Source organism: Nycticebus coucang, chromosome 10 (assembly GCF_027406575.1).
Source record: "Nycticebus coucang isolate mNycCou1 chromosome 10, mNycCou1.pri, whole genome shotgun sequence".
Taxonomy (NCBI): Eukaryota; Metazoa; Chordata; class Mammalia; order Primates; family Lorisidae; genus Nycticebus; species Nycticebus coucang.
Window position 1 is genome coordinate 113,817,025 of NC_069789.1, and position 16,498 is coordinate 113,833,522.

General features: G+C 48.7%; 1 protein-coding gene across 16 annotated transcripts; it reads left to right on the plus strand.

Annotated features, from left to right (window-relative positions):
* Window positions 1–1,688: 1,688 nt before the first annotated feature.
* LOC128597126 (sialic acid-binding Ig-like lectin 13) lies at window positions 1,689–16,488 on the plus strand. Of its 16 annotated transcripts, none has more exons than XM_053607223.1 (9): window positions 1,689–2,227; window positions 2,429–2,509; window positions 2,591–2,701; window positions 2,884–2,931; window positions 4,899–5,156; window positions 5,594–5,712; window positions 5,922–6,002; window positions 6,375–6,495; window positions 6,645–7,087. In XM_053607223.1, the coding sequence occupies exons 1-9, from the start codon at window positions 1,792–1,794 to the stop codon at window positions 6,797–6,799; spliced, it is 1,410 nt and encodes a 469-aa protein (XP_053463198.1). In that variant the 5' UTR covers window positions 1,689–1,791; the 3' UTR covers window positions 6,800–7,087. The 16 variants fall into 16 exon arrangements, 13 of the variants coding, with proteins under 13 accessions (XP_053463198.1, XP_053463197.1, XP_053463204.1 ...); XR_008383213.1 differs by lacking the exon at window positions 5,594–5,712 and adding exons at window positions 5,500–5,593; window positions 6,122–6,179 and having other exon boundaries at window positions 1,692–2,227; window positions 2,429–2,701; window positions 6,645–6,658; XR_008383211.1 differs by having other exon boundaries at window positions 1,690–2,227; window positions 2,429–2,701; window positions 6,313–6,495; window positions 6,645–6,767.
* Window positions 16,489–16,498: the final 10 nt, after the last annotated feature.

Consider the following 16,498-nt stretch of genomic DNA (forward strand, 5'->3'; position numbering starts at 1 on the left):
GTCTGGAGGGTGCGGCTGCAGGAGGAGATACCAGTGAAAATGCAAGAATTGGTGATGGGGGGACATGGGGCAGCTATGCCTGCTCAAACCCTGCACCTTCCCTTTTCAATTTTCATGTCCAAGGGACACTCTGGGTTATGGGCAATGGGAGGATCATGTGGGACAGGAAAATTCCTGAAGTTGAGTGGAAGAAAAAGTCTGTAGTTTTGTATGTATACAAAGTCTTCAGAAAAAATATTCTCAAAGCCACAGGATTGCAGGCAGCACGGATGGTAAAAGCACAGAGAAAAGCAAGGCGATCGTCGGCTTCACTGTGGAGCTGGGGCTCCTCCGGGAGGGTGTGGGGTGTGGGGTGTAGCAAGGGAGAAATGGGTGGCCCTGGGGAGCTTCTCTCAAGGTGTTCATTTCTGTAAACCACTGCATGGTTCAGAAGAGGGCACTTTTACGTATATGTCTTATATTGCCCCCACCACCACCCCCGCTAAAATAGTTTGAAGTAAAATTGACCCAGGTTTGTCTTTTTACTTGTGAAGATTTCCACCCCTCCCTCCCAGCCTCCAGCCACAGAGTTTTACATCATCTTCCATTGAATTCAAGTGCGAGTTTCTTCTCCTGCTCAACCCTGACCATCCCTGAGGGTGGGCAGCCCAAAGGCTCCTGCTCCATGTCTCCCCTTCGCCCAGCACTCCTGGAGGCAGAACTTGCAGCAGCAAAGCCCTGAGGGCTAGGGGATCCATCATGGCCTGAAGGGACCAGGAATGTGGCTGAAGGATGTGACAGTGGGGAGGAAATCTGGCTTGATGCCCAGAAAGTCTGGATGAACAGAGAAGTTTAAACCATTTTCAAAATGCACCCCTGTCCCAGCTACTTGGGAGGCTGAGGCAAGAGAATCGCCTGAGTCCAGGAGTTGGAGGTTGCTGTGAGGCCATGGCACTCTACCAAGGGCGATTAAGTGAGACGCTGTCTCTAAAAACAAACAAACAAAAAAAAATGCACCCCTGCCCGGCTGACTGTCTTTCATATATTAATAACATTGCACTGTACAATAGTCACAGCCTCAGTCTCCCAGGCCACCTCTGTGCCCCTGCATGTATCAGTACACGGAAGTCTCATTTCCACAACCCCGTGTCCTTGTGCTCTGTCCTCCTGACATTACACCCTCCATGTGGGAGGGGGGAATGACGTCCACCCTGCCTGTGTCCCAGTGAAGCTCCTGTTACAGGGATCTCAGAGGGATCTCATAGTAACTCTATGAGGACCAGGATCTAGGTCTGGTGGGTTGACCTCAAGATGCAGAGAGACCCATCTTGAGGTCACATCAAACACGTGTGGTTGCTGAGGGGGTAGGAGAGGCTGCCAGTCATCCCCTACTCTGGGCCTCCCCCATCACCCTGTCCCTGACCTTCACAAACATCCATAGCCCCAGACTCAGGTGTCTGGCCCAATGGGACCCATTTTCACCTTCCAGAAAGTGTCACCAAGGGGAAAGGCATTGACAGGGAGGGGTGAAATGTAGTCGGACCCCGCAAGGGGTGGGAAGTTGGGTGAGGGTCTCTCCCTCTCCCACAGGATCCCCAGGAGTGGACGTGGGTGGTGACAGTCGATCTCCAAAGGCTGCCCCAGCCCTGACAATGTCTACGTGTGAAGTTCCTCCTCTGAGGAGGGTCACGTTTCTGACCTCACCCCCGTCTTCCTGTGAGGCCTCCTCTGAGTCCCGCAGCTCCCAGTTCCTGAGAGAAGAACCCTGAGGAGCAGCCTGTCCCCAGCGGGCCCTGACACCTCCACCCGGACATGCTGCTGCTGCTGCCGCTGGCCCTGCTCTGGGGGAGGGCGGGGGGGCAGCAACAGAGACGGCCCTGGGCGGCTTATAGCCTGAAAGTGCCGGAGGTGGTGACGGTGCAGGAGGGCCTGTGTGTCCATGTGCCCTGCTCCTTCTCCTACCCCTCGGAAGGCCGGAAAGAGTCTGGCCCTATTTCTGGCTACTGGTTCCGGGACGGGGCCAATACAAACCACGATGCTCCAGTGGCCACAAACAACAGAACTCGACAAGTGCAGGAGGAGACCCGGGGCAGATTCGACCTCCCTGGGGTCCCCATGAGGAACAACTGCTCCCTGAGTATCAGCAATGCCACGCGGAGTGACCATGGATTATACTTTTTTAAGGTGGAGAAAGGACAGAGCATAAAATGGAACTATGTACGCAATAAGCTCTCTGTGCGTGTGACGGGTAAGGCCCCAGCTGCAGGTGTGACCACAGGGGCAGGTGGTGGGGGCCACAGGGAATGGCTGGCTGTGACCCCCATCCTGGGAGAGGTTGGGGTGAAGCCTGTTGGGCTCAGGGGAGGAGCTGGATCACAGCCTGAGCTCCTCTCAGGGCCACACCTTGGACTCTCCCTCCTGATGTTGCGTGTCCCCTCCTTCTCCCCAGCCCTGACCCCCAACATCCTCCTACCGGGGACCCTGGAGTACGGCCACACCAGGAACCTGACCTGCTCTGTGCCCTGGACCTGTGAGAAGGGATTGCCCCCCAAGATCTCCTGGGCTGGGCCCGCTGTGGTCCCTCAGGGTCCCACCACCGGCCACTCCTCAGTGCTCACCCTCGTCCCACAGCTCCAGCACCATGGCACCAACCTCACCTGCCAGGTCACCTTGCCTGGGACTGATGTGACCGGGATGAGGACCGTCCATCTCAATGTATCCTGTGAGAGAGCTGGGCTGGGACACCTGGGGCCCTGCTGGGGATGCTGGGATCTGGGGTCCAGGTAGGGAGGGTCAAGAGGACACTGGCTTCACCCTCCCCCTTGATGTGGCTCCTGGGGACAGACCCCAGCATCCACCCGGCCCTCAGCAGTGACTCAGGGCTTCCGTGTCTTTCTGCCCCAGACTCTCCTCAGAACTTGACTGTGACTGTCCTCCTAGGAAGCAGCACAGGTAGGACGGCCCTCCCTGGGCTGTGGGAGCAGGGCCTTCAGTCAGGGCATGTGGGTCCCTCCTCAGCTGGACTCTCCCTGCTCGCCTGAGACCCCTTTGTTGGTGGCTCTGGGGCCCTCCCCACACTCAGCCCCCACCACCCCTCCCTCCCCTCAGACTTTCCCACACCCCTCAGCCCACAGCAAGGACAGGGCAACATTCGCAGGCAGAGCCAGCCTGTCCCCTTCTCATCTGTCTCCTGAATGCTCCTTTAGCTTCGACTTTTTATTTCCGCAATAGTTTTATGTACCTCTAGATGGGGGATGAAGTCACATGGGTAAGAATTCAAAACACAGAGCAGAGTCTGTTCTCAGGTGTCCAGTCCCCTCCCCAGAACCCACCAGTGTCCCCGCAGGCTGCCCTGAGCCTCGGTCTGTTCACCTGAAGGCCTGAGAGGTGGTTTGACACCAGCAGCACAGACTGTCCTCACTCTTCAGGGCTGTGGGAAATTCCTTTGCATAGTGACCTCTGGTGTAGGACGCATTACTTCAAGAAAATATCAAGGCACTAACTTTATTTTACCAACAATGAAGACTCTCATATATCCTTTCACAAATGGGCTTTTGCTTCTGTGGGACAATTTCCTAAATTCATAATAGCTGGGTCTAATCCTGAGAAATAAGCCCAAATTTTCTCATCCCCGATAAACAAGTCCAGATTTCCCCAGTGAGTGAGCCTGTCAGTCTCCCCGGCCGACCCTGCCCCACCAACCCAGTTGGGGTGGAAACATTTGGATCTTTGCCAATAGCAGGTGACAGTTGGGGTCTTCATGTCCTTTTAATGAGGATTTCTCTCATTATAAATGACACTGACTTCTTTTTCTATGACAAAGACACAGTTGTATTTCTTTTATTCCATGAACTCCCTATTCATAGTCCAGGCTCAGCTTTCTAGAGTGACTTGACTGCTATTATTTATTCCTGGGAGCACTTTTCAGTTTGAGAAATTAGTGTTTACCAGTGATATGAATTGAAAACACACTTCCCAAAATGCCAGGTGGCATTTTCCTTGCACAGCGATAATTTTTACAAAGTGCAGGGAGTTATCTATTTTTGTCATTGCTTTTATTAAGCCCTTTGGTAGGTAGAGGGATAGATTCTCCACTCTGAGAGCATAAACCCAAATTTCCTTGATATTTCTACTGGATCTGTCTCTGAACACCTCGCCCCACCCCAGTCTACTCATCCCTGCTTCTCCTCCAGGTCTATTCACTTTTCCCTGTACTGGCTCATGCCTGGGTCACCTCTGCACTCTCTGTTCCTCCTTCCTGGAATGCCCTTCCACCCCTCATTATAGAGCCACCCCTGCTTGTCCTTACACCCTATATCACCTGTGAAGTAGAAGTGCCTCCTCCAGGAAGCCCTCCCAGGCCACAGCATTTACATTTCCTCATTTGCATTGTCCTTCCAGGGCTGATGCAGCCTGAGTCACCTCCACCACAGGAACCCTCGGGGTTTCTGCTTCTAGGTCCCTGCTTCCCATCAGACTCAAAATTTCTGGGAGGGACTCTATTTAGGGGCACAATGATAAATCAGTGAACCAGTGTCACATGAAGATGTAAATAAAAAACAAGAATCTTCAGGGAGTTGTCAGCAAGAGCTGAATATGGGCCCCAAGTAACATCATATCTGTGGGCCTGTGAGGCCCAAGACGCTTCCTCTGTGATTTCTGAGGCCTGAATGCAGCCAAATAGTGGTCATTGGTGCAGAAAAGAATCTATGTCTCCCTGTATGGAGAAACTGGGGGCTGAACAGGCCTCTGGGATCATGCTCCATCTCTCTTTCTCTGTCTGGGTCCATCTCACTGAGTCTCTGTTTCTCTCAGTCTCCATATATGTGTGAGAACCTGTCCCTCTACCTGGTCTCTTTCTGGGACCTTCTTATTCTCAAAACCCTTATCACTCTGACTCTCTTTATCTTTCTCTATAGCTCCCACAGCCCTGAGGAACGGCTCATCTCTGTCAGTTCTGGAGGGCCAGTCTCTGCACTTGGCCTGTGATGCTGACAGCAACCCCCCTGCCAAGTTGAACTGGAACTTTAAGAGCTTGACCCTGAGCCCCTCACAGCCTTCAGACCCTGGGCTATTGAAGCTGCCCCAAGTGCAACTCAGACATGAAGGAGAATACACCTGCCAAGCACAGAACCCTCTGGGGTCCCAGCACGTCTCTCTGATTCTCCTCCTGCAGAGTGAGTGTGAAGGGACTACATCTAGACACCCCCAACAATGACCTGTAGTCCCCAGATCACCGAACAAACAGTCTCCTGGTTCATTGTGTGGAGTGGGGAGGACAGGGCTGTGGTCAACCTCATAGTCAAATGTGAGGCCCAGAATGTCCATTGGGCAGGAGCCCTGGATTTCCTGCCGGACAGTCTTGGTAGCGGGAGGGTAGGGGGAGCCCTGCGCAGACCTAGACCAATATCCAGGGACATCAGAAGGCCCTGGGTAACAGGTGTCCAAGTCCCAATAAGAGAAGAAGGACACGGGATTGTGGTTTCACGGGAAAATCAGCCTCATCCCACTTTTCCTCAGGGAAATCAGGGCCCATGGCAGAGGTGGCTCTTGTGGCCCTTGGGGAATCTGCTGTGAAAATCCTGCTTCTCTGCCTCTGCCTCATTTTCCTCAGGTGAACATGGCCCCCTGAACCAAGGAGAGGGATGGGGAGGGAGGAGACACGACCCTGAATCCCACCTCCCAGTGTGGGAAGGACCGGAAAGGGGCAAGAGGGTCTGGGCCAGGCAGGAGGTAAGCTGGTGAGGAGAATCCCACATGGGCCGTGGCTGTGTGTCCTCAACTCTGGCTCCGTGTCCACCCTCCTCAGGGAGGCCTTGGGGTCTTGTCCTGCTCTCCACTCCTGGCTCCCCTCCTGCTCCTCACAGGGCACAGGGAGGTGGGGCTGCTGCCCTCTGTACACTGATTCTGCCTCACTGAAGGCCCCTGGTCTGTTTCCTCAGAGTGAAGTCCCGCAGGAGGAAGTCAGCTCAGACAGTAGTGGGTATGGAGGATGCGGACATTGTCGTAGCCTGATCCCTCAGGTGAGTGATGCTGGCATGTCACCCTCCAACATCCTGCTGGACACCTCCCCTGTGATGGCCTCCAGGGTTGCTCCACCCAGCATGGCCAAGGCTCAGCCACCTGTCTCCTCCCCAAGCAGCCCTCTGGTCCTACTGGAACCCCCATCCCACTGATACTCAGTGGCTAAGTCTCTACAGGTAGAACCAGGGTGAGGGCCTTTTCTTGCCCCCCTCCCTCTGTCACAGCCCATGAATCACTCACCCCTGTCCTTCCCTCTCCTGAGCACGGCTCAACTCCATGCCCTTTACTCCACTCTGCTCATTCCTGCAGCCTCACCTCTTCCCTGGTCCTTGTGTCACCTGCTCTCCTGCCTCCATCTCTCCCCGCCACAGGCCTCAGACTGTGCTTCCAGATGCTTCCTTGTCCAGTTCCCACACGGTGTGAACAGCCGGTTTCTCTCCATTGCTGGGGAGCGAGGTGCTGACCCAGGGGCTGGAGGAGACACCTGGCAGGGTCTGTCCCCTGCGGCACTGTCCTCCTGACCCCTCCTTTTCCTGATCACCCAATGCCTTCCCACACCCACGGCGCATGTCCTTTGTGACCTGAGACTTTGCTTGTGGTTCCTGCTCCTGAAACAGCCTCCCTCCCATTCCTGCCTGTAGGTCCTGCTCATCCTTCAGGCTCAGTCTCACGTGTCACTCAGGGTTGCGTGTGTTCCTTGTTTGCTTCTGAGTGGAAGAGGGACATTCAGTCCTTCATTCATAGGCTCATTCAGGAAGTAGTACTGAACACCTGCTATGTGCCAAGACTGTCCTAGTGCAAGTTTGTATCAGTGCATGTAACTTCAAAATCTCTGTCATCAAAAGCTTAGGACAGTCACTTTTTCAAAGAAGAGATACAAAAAGCCAATGAGCACAGGAAAGGATGTCAATGTCACAGTCATTTGAAAAATGGAAATCAAAACTTCACATCCGTTAGGATAGGTCTTATTTTTAAAAAGAGAATATATTAATAAATTTTGCAAAGATGTGGAGACATTGGAATTCTTTTGCATTGCATGTAAAAGGGTGTAACTGGGGAAACTCTGTGGTTTTTTCCTCCAAAAGTTAAGCATAGAATTACCAAGGGACCCAGCAATTCTATCCCTAGGTAAATTTTTTTTTTTTTTTCTTTTGAGACAGAGTCTTACTATGTTGCCCTCGGTAGAGTGTCATGGTGTCACAGCTCACAGCAACCTCAAACTCTTGGGCTTAAGCAAATCTCTTGCCTCAGCCTCCCAGATAGCTGAGACTACAGGTGCCCACCATAATGCCCTGCTATTTTGTTGTTGTTGTTGTCATTGTCGTTTAGCAGACCGGGGCTGGGTTCGAACCCAGCAGCTCAGGTGCATGTGGCTGGCGCACTAACCACTTAGCTACAGGCACCAATCCTGCTAGATAGATTATTATTATTATTATTATTATTATTTTAGAGACAGAGTCTCGCTTTGTCGCCCTTGGTAGAGTGCAATGGCGTCACAGCTCACAGCAACCTCCAGCTCTTGGGCTTAGGCGATTCTCTTGCCTCAGCCTCCAGAGCAGCTGGGACTACAGGTGCCTGCCACAATGCCCGGCTACTTTGTTACAGTGTGACCAGGACTGGGTTCGAACCCGCCACCCTCGGTATATGGGGCGGGCTCCCTACTCACTGAGCCACAGGCACCGCCCCCTAGATAGATTCTTAAAGGACCTAAAAGTGTGGACTTAAGCCATTATAAGTTTACCAAGGTTCACAGCTGCATTATTCACAGTAGTTAATGGGTGGAAATAGCCCAGGTGTCCACAGACGGACGAATGGCAGTAGCTACGGAAGGAGCTACCTACCCCCACTGAGGTGTTCTCTAGCCTTGTCAAAGAAGGGGTAGAATTCTGACATGTGCTACAACAGGGATGAGCCTGGAAACAAGATGCTGAGGGAAAGACGCCAGACACAGAAGGACAAATCTCATATGATTTTATGTATTTGACCTTTCTAGAATAGGCAAATGCACCAGGACAGAGAGTAGAATGGTGGTTGCCAGAGGCTGGGGACAGGGCAGTGATGGGGGTGGGGGGGATTGTGCAACTGGTGCAGAGTTCACTTTGGGATACCAAGAAAGCTCAGGAAATCTGTTGTGGTCCCTGTTGCAATACACTGAGAATGTGCTTAGTGCCACTGAATTGTACCCTATAAAATGGCAAAAATGGCCAATTTATGTTACTTATATTTTACCATAATAAAGAAGGCAACAGGCAGTGTCATTCAGGAGAAAAGGAGGAAAAGGTGAATTAGCAAAATGAGAGCATGTGGGATTAGAAAAGGAGCTTGTGTCATTTTGGGGGACAGTGTCTGTATTTGCCAGTGAGGTGTGGCCACGGAGGTGAAGGCAGTGAGGACTGAGTGAGAGAACAGCCTCCCAGGAGGAGGGAAGGGCTCAGAGGCAGCAGCAGACTGAGGGCTGGGGACACTCCAGGCCTGGTGTCTGAGAGCAGAGGATGGCAGGAGGAGGATGGTGCAGACAGGCAGGGACCCAGAGCCTTTGGGGACAGCAGAGGCACGACTGCACTTACGCTGTGACAGGACCCACAGCTGCCCTGGTCTGGGAGACGTGGAAGGTGCCACTGGATCCTCCAGGGGGAGGGACGGTGGCTGAACCAGGAGGCAGAGATGGGGCGAGGATGTGTTTTAGAATGTGTTGAAGATTACATGACAGGAGTACCTAATGGACATGATCAGGGAGGGGACAGGAAGAGCAAGTCCAACGCCACTGTCTTCACCTGAGGACTCAGAAGGCAGGAGCTGTGTTTCATAAAGAAGCAAGGACTTGGGCGGCGCCTATGGCTCAGTCGGTAGGGCTCCGGCCCCATATACCGAGGGTGGTGGGTTCAAACCCAGCCCCGGCCAAACTGCAACCAAAAAAATAGCCGGGCGTTGTGGCAGGCGCCTGTAGTCCCAGCTACTTGGGAGACTGAGGCAAGAGAATCGCTTAAGCCCAGGAGTTGGATGTTGCTGTGAGCTGTGACTCCACTGCACTCTACTGAGGGTGATAAAGTAACTCTGTTTCTACAAAAAAAAAAAAAAATAGAAGAAGCGGGGACTTGAGAGAGGGTGTTAATTCTAAAAACCTAAATGGAGATGTCAGGCAGACAGCAGGGTATAGAGATTAGACGCAGAGTCCAGGCCGGAGATGAGCAAAATGTCTTAGAATCTTCCTGCAGTTCTCCTGTCTTATCCGCACTTTCAATTTCTGTGGCTCGATTTACCTGTGGTAGAAGACAGTCAGATTTCTGACAAAGAGAGGGACCACATTCATGTAACTTTTATTACAGCCTATTGTTATAATTGTTCTATTTTATTATTAGTTGTTAATTTTTTACTTTGTCTATGTTGCTGTTCCACTTGGATGAAAGGAATGGCGAGGGGGCTGAGATGGAAAGAAAACTCACACATAGTTATTAGCTATGCAATAACCAAGGGGGCTGGAGAGAGTGAACTCATATGCGTAAGAATAGCAAAGAAGGGCTGCCTGGAGCAAAAGCCTCAGGGATCTTTTATTGAGCAAATTTAATTATGGAGAAAGGACTTCACCCTGGCAATAAAGAGTGAGTAAAGAGTAAGAATAGATACAATATTTTAAAGGTAACCTGTAACTCTATTGACCCCAATTTGCCTAGACTTGCCCAGTCGATCGCTAAGCATTTTTTTTTTAATTTTTTTCCTTTTGAGATAGAGTCTCACTTGTCACCCTCAGTAGAGTGTTGTGGCGTCACAGCTCACAGCAACCTCAAACTCCTTGGGCTTAAGGGATTCTCTTGCCTCAGCCTCCCAAGTAGCTGTGACTACAGGCGCCCACCACTACATCTGGCTATTTTTTGTTGTAGTTGTCATTGTTGTTTTTAGCTGGCCTGGGCCGGATTTGAACCTGCCAGCCCTGGTGTATGTGGCCAGTGCCCTAACCAGTGTGCTATGGGCATCTCGCAGAGCATTTTGTTTGAGCTTCTAGCGTGGTGCTAACCAATGCTGTCATCAGCATGGGGTGTTACCAGAACTCAGGCTGTCACAATGTGACCTTAACAATGTAGCTCTGGGCAGTCTGGGGTACTTAACATCCCGTTTAAACTCCCAGGCTTCTATAGCCCTGCAGTGTTTGCAGCATGGGAGTGAGTATCTGAGGAACCCAGACTTTTATCTACTGGCCCTCCAAGATATTAGCCTAATCTACTTTCTATCACTAATCTTTCACCCACACGTCTAATGTATAAATTGAATTTTATCCTTAACATATTATATTCTGTATATAGGGCTTGGTACCCTTCGCAGTTCCAGGCATCCCCTGGGGGTCTTGCAATGTGTGCCCCAAGGGTGAGGGACAATTTCTACAGTGTAAATCTTTTTTTTTTTTTTAAGACAGAGTCTTACTTTGTCACTCTCGGTAAAGTGTTATGGCGTCACAGCTCACAGCAACCTCCAGCTGTTGGGCTTTAGGCGATTCTCTTGCCTCAGCCTCCCGAGTGGCTGGGACTGCAGGCGCCCACCACAACGCCCAGCTATTTTTTTGTTGCAGTTCGACCAAGTCAGGTTCAAACCCACCACCCACGGTATATGGGGCCAGGGCCCCACTCACTGAGCCACAGGCACCGCCCTACAGTGTAAATCTTTATAATGTAATGTGATACAAGGGATGAGGTAAAAAAGGAGATGTTGAGTGTGACATTTCCTGACAATTAAAAAGAAACTATATTAATATATAATGCAACAATTCTGCTGTGGCTATGCATTGAAAAGAAATGAAAGCAAGGAGTTGAGTAAATATTTGTATACTCATGTTCCTGGCAGCATTATTCACTATCATGAAGAGGTAGAAACAACACAAGGATTTCTGTAAAAATCAATGAGTAAACAAAAAGTGGTATACACGTGCACTGGAATATGATTCAGCCTTAAAAATGAAAAAAATTCTGACACCTGCTACAGTGTGGATGAAGTCCCAGGACATATTGCTAAGGGAAACAGGCTGAGCGGTGGCTCATGACTATAATCCTAGCACTCTGGGAGGCCAAGGCAGGTGGATTGCTTGAGCTCAGGAGTTTGAGACCAGCCTGAGCAAAAATGAGACCCCTGTCTCTAAACATAGCCAGGTGTTGTGGTGGGTGCCTATAGTTCCGGCTACTCGGGAAGCTGAGGCAAGAGAATCACTTGAGTCCAAGGGTTTGAGGTTGCTATGAACTATGACAGCACACCACAGTACTCTACCAAGGGTGACAAAATGAGACTGTCTCAAAAAAAAATAAAAATGAAAAAGAAAAGAAAAGACAAATACCACAGGGCTCCTTCTACTTATGTGGGGAACCTAGAGGCATCCTAGTTACAGAGATCATCAGTGTAATAGGGGTTGTCAGGGGCTGAGGGATGAGGGGAAATGGAAAATTGTTGATTAATTGGTACATAGTTTCAATTTTGCAATATGAAAGAGTTCTGGCTTGGCACCTGTAGCTCAATGGTTAGGGCACCGGCCATATACACTGAGGCTGGTGGGTTCAAACCCTGCCTGGGCCTGCTAAACAACAATGACAATTGCAACAAAAAAATAGCCGGGCAGTGTGGTGGGTGCTTATAGTCCCAGCAACTTGAGAGGCTGAGGCAAGAGAATCGCTTAAGCCCAAGAGTTTGAGGTTGCTGTGAGCTGTGACTCCATAGTACTCTACTGAGGACAACATAAAGAGACTATCTCAAAAAAAAAAAAGTAAGTTCTGAAAATTGGTTGCACAGCCATGTTCATATATGTAAAGGTACTGAACTGTGTGCTTAAAATATTTACAATGGCAACGTCTGTTATTCGTCTTTTACCACAATTAAAACTTTTGCTGAGGTGGAAAGATAGCTTGAGCTCAGGCATTTGAGACCATACTGAGCAAGAGCAAAACCCTGGCTCTACTAAAAATAGAAAAATCATCCTCGTGTGGTGGTGGGCACCTATAGTCCCAGCTACTTGGGAGGCTGAGGCAGAGGATTACTTGAGCCCAGGAGTTTGAGGTTGCTGTGAGCCTTGACCACAATGTAGGGATCTCAGCAAAACTTGCCTTTTTCCCTTTGGTTGGTTCACTGAAAGATCAACTCACAATTATGGTAGATTAATAAGAGAAAGGTTTATTTCTTTTTTCTTTTTTTGAGACATCCCTGGGTAGAGTGCTGTAGCATCACAGCTAACAGCAATCTCCAATTCTTGGGCTTAAGCGATTCTCTGGCCTTAGCCTCCCAAGTAGCTGGGACTACAGGCGCCCACCACAACGCCTGGCTATTTTTTGGTTGTAGTTGTCATTGTTGTTTGGTAGGCCCAGGCTGGATTCGAACCCGCCAGTTCTGGTGTATGTGGCTGGCGCCTTAGCCTCTTGAGCTGCAGGCGCTGAGCCAGAAAGGTTTATTTCCTAAAAAACCATGCACATTGGAGAAACCACAGGAATGATTACCCAAAGTCCCAGTGATGGTCAGAGACCTTTATAGATGCCTTTTGGAAGGGAGGGGGCAGAGTGTGGAAAGTATAGGTCCAGTAAGTGGTTGCTAGGTGGAATGTGTACTTGGAGGAAAACAGATTGATTTGTCAATTAACCTGAGAGACAAGTATTGTGTTTCAAATGACCTTGGAGCCAGGTCTAACTAATGGCATGTGATGAAGAGGCTAGCAACCCCTTCAGATTTTAGGTAGATAGAGGAAAGTCTTCATTCAATGTTTCCTGAGTATGAATGGCGTTTAATTAAAAATAATCTTTATACCCAGGAGTCATTTTGGGGGGCAAAATTTCCTTAGTTCCTTCGGGGTGACAGGGAGAGACCCTGTTTCAAACAAACAAAAAAGAAGGAGGAAGAGCAGGAAGAGAAAGAGGAGGAGGGGAAAATGAGAAGAAGAAATAATTGCACTTAGGAAGGTTTCCTTTGCCTTTTGGGTAACTGGCCTAAAAGAACCAGTAGCCATGGGCAGACTTGACCCTGTTGTAGTAGATTTGGGGATAAGAAAACGTGCCTGGTACAAGGATGCACACAGCCTCCTGAATCATCACCGACTCTGGCACCTCCGCTAGGAGTGTCCCAGCCTTGATCTTCTACAGGGTACTGCTCTGGTCTGGGAAGGAGACAATAAACAATAAACAGACGATTCCCTAACTGGGCATGATAGTCTTGCTAATAGAAAAATAAATAAATAAATAAAACTGTAAAATATTTTATAGCAATTTATTCTGAGGGGTTCTGTTCAATTGGCAGAGGGATTAGGATTTTACTTTCAGTTTACATTTTCTGCCTTCTGGCCGTGATTTGCCAGAAGCAGGATCGACAGCCAAATTTTTATTTTGTCCCACTGTTGCTGAGGTGGGTGACTGTCTGTCCTGGTTTCCTCCTGTCCCTCAGGGAAATTCTTCTTTTTTTTTTTTTTTTTAAGACAAAGCCTCCCAAGTAGCTGGGACTACAGGCGCCCAGCTATTTTTTGGTTGCAGGCGTCATTGTTTGGCGGACCTGGGCTGGATTTGAACCTGCCAGCTCAGGTGTATGTGGCTGATGCTTAGCCGCTTGAGCCACAGGCACTGAGCTGGAAATTCTTATTATTAAGGAACTCAGAGCCTGGCCAGGCTCGGTGGCTCAGTAGTCTGGGAGGCTGAGGCAGGTGGATTGTTTGAGCTCAGGAGTTTGAGGCCAGCCTGAGCAAGAGTGAGACCCGTTTCCACTAAAAATAGAAAGCCAGGGGTTGTGGTGGGTGCCTATAGTCCCAGCTACTTGGGAGGCTGAGGCAGGAGGATCTCATGAACCCAAGAATTTTAGATTGCTGTGAGCTATGATGATGTCATGGCACTCTACCTAGAGTGACAAAGTGAAACTCTGTCTCAAAAAAAGGAAAAGGTACTCAGAGCCAAAAGACTTTAAGCCAATTAGACATGAATGACCTTGGGCAAGCTCTCATTAATCCTTTAAAGGCTTGTAAGCAACATAAGAGCAAAAACCAAACATTGAAAACCAGGTCACAAAATTACCTTATCAATAACCTTTGAGCTACTGTAATCTTTGGTTTAGTTGTAGAATTGTAGCAATTTACTATTTAAAACATAAGCATTTTGTTAAAACCACTTAAGTTAAGGAATTTAGAGACTTTCGTTGTACTGCAATTTTTGTTAGTAGTTTGCCCTGAGGGAGCTAAAGGGGTTATACCAAAAAGAATCGGAAGAAAGATGATCAAAGGATAATATGTACATGAATTTCCAAAGCAGCACTATTCACATGAGCCAAAAAGTAGAAACAACCCAAGTGTCCATCAACTGATGAATGGATAAACAAAATGTGGTTTATCCATACTATAGACTATATACAGTCCAAAAAAAGAGATGAAATACTGATGCCATGCATGCTACAAGCTACATTTACCTTGAAAATATTGTCCTAGGTAAAAGAAATCAGAAATGAGCAGCCATCAAGCTTAACTTAGTAGGGCACTTGTGAAAAACCCACAGGTGACATTATATTCAATGGTAAATGCCTGAAATTATTCCATTTACATGAAATATCCAGAAAAGATATGCTATAGAAAAAGTAACATATTAGTGATTTCCATGTGCTTCAGGATAAGGGGGATTAGGCCCCCCTGCCTAAATGGTAAATGCCTGAAATTATTCCATTTATATGAAATATCCAGAAAGGATGGATTATTCCATTTATATGAAATATCCAGAAAGGGGATGACTACTTAAGAGTATGAGATTTCATTTGGGATGATAAAAATATTTGGCAACTACACAATGCTGATGAGTACACAACATCATGAATAGGCTAAATGCCACTAAATTGTAAACTTCGAAGTACCAAAATGGAGATTTTATGTTTTGTGACTTTTCCACAATTTAAAGAAATAGCACAGGTGCTAGGCAAACTATAAATGCAAACTGCATGATTCCATTTATAGGAAACTCTAGAACAAGCCAAACTCATGGATGATGACAAAAGCCAGGACACTGGTTGCCTCTCAGACCGGACTTGCAGGCAGAGATTGACATAGAAGGGGCTGATGCATGGTGTTTTCTCAGGTGACTGAATGTCCCATAGCTTCATAGGGTTTTGGCTGTGTGAACACAAGCCATTCTCACCAAGTGATGTCTTTGAGCTGCCATGGGCATCTCACAAACTCAGCACCCAGCCTGAATAATTTGGGGTGAAGTCCCCTCTTTCTGAATCTCAGACAGCTGCCTTCTTACTGTGCCCCTACATAGAGGGAGAGAGCTCCGGTTCCTTCCCCTCCTTAGAATAGTACTCATTGCATCAAGAGGGGTCCACCTTCATACCCTTATCTAAATTATATTACCCATCAAAGGTCTTAACCGCAAATACCATTAAATTGGAGATTAGAGTTTCAGCATATGACTTTTGGGAAGAAACATTCAGTCCAGAGCAAAGGCTAACCCTGTAAATAATTGGTAAATAATCAGCAGTCAATGATGTTGCTTTAGACCAGGGGTTATTTGATCATTTTGTGATTAGGACAGAGTTTTAGTTTGCACCTGTGTTGAAAAATAACTAGAGAGTGGTTTTATTCTTGCCTGGTGCTGTGGTCCGGTGTTTTCACTCACACACTTTGGGGAATCAGCTCTGAAGTTCAGAGGGAGAGCTAGCTGACCCAGGGTGGCCACAGCCTCACGGGGCAGTTTTATGGTCCCCTGATCAGCCGAGGAGTCTCAGTTCGCCACCTTTCCCTTCCTCGGTGGCAGCATGGAATAGTGGTGTGCAGGACCCCAGGGAAGAGCTCAGACTTTACCAAGCTATCGGTCCCTGCCAGCCAATCCCATGGGGGTAGGAAAAGACTTGTGGGGGGCCTCAGGGGTCAGCTCATTAGACAAGTCCTCACCAGGACCCACACATCTGTCTTCTCCTCAGCCCTTTTCCTGAGAGCTCTGTGGCGTGGAGGGTCTGACATCCCTAACATGAGGGCTGCTGTAGGGGAAGAGAACCCGATTTTCCTCTGAAGAAAGTGCAGGTTGGGCCATGAGGACCCAGGGATCAGGGCAGAGGGGAAGGTGGTATTATGGCCTGAAATGCATCCCCACTCCGAATTTATATGTTGATGTCCCAACCTGCAGTACCTAAGGGTTTGGCTGTACTTGTCAACAGTGTCTTTAAAGGGACACAGTCCTCCCTTGGTGTTAGTGGGGGACTGGCTCCAGAACACTCCCCACATACCAACATTCATGATGCTCCAGTCTGTGATATAAAATGGTGCAGTATCTGTGTACAACCTATGCATATCCTCTTGCCTCCAGATTACCTGTAATGCCTGATACAATGTAATTGTTGTGCAGCAATTTATCCCATATTTCTGAAATTGGTATTAACTTTATTGTTATGCTGTTGTCATTCATTGGTTTTTGTTTTTAAATATTTCTGATGAATCCTAAGATGTGGAACCTCAGATACAGAGGAGGAATTCAGTTAAAATGAGGTCATGGGTTGAGCCCTAATCCAATGTGAC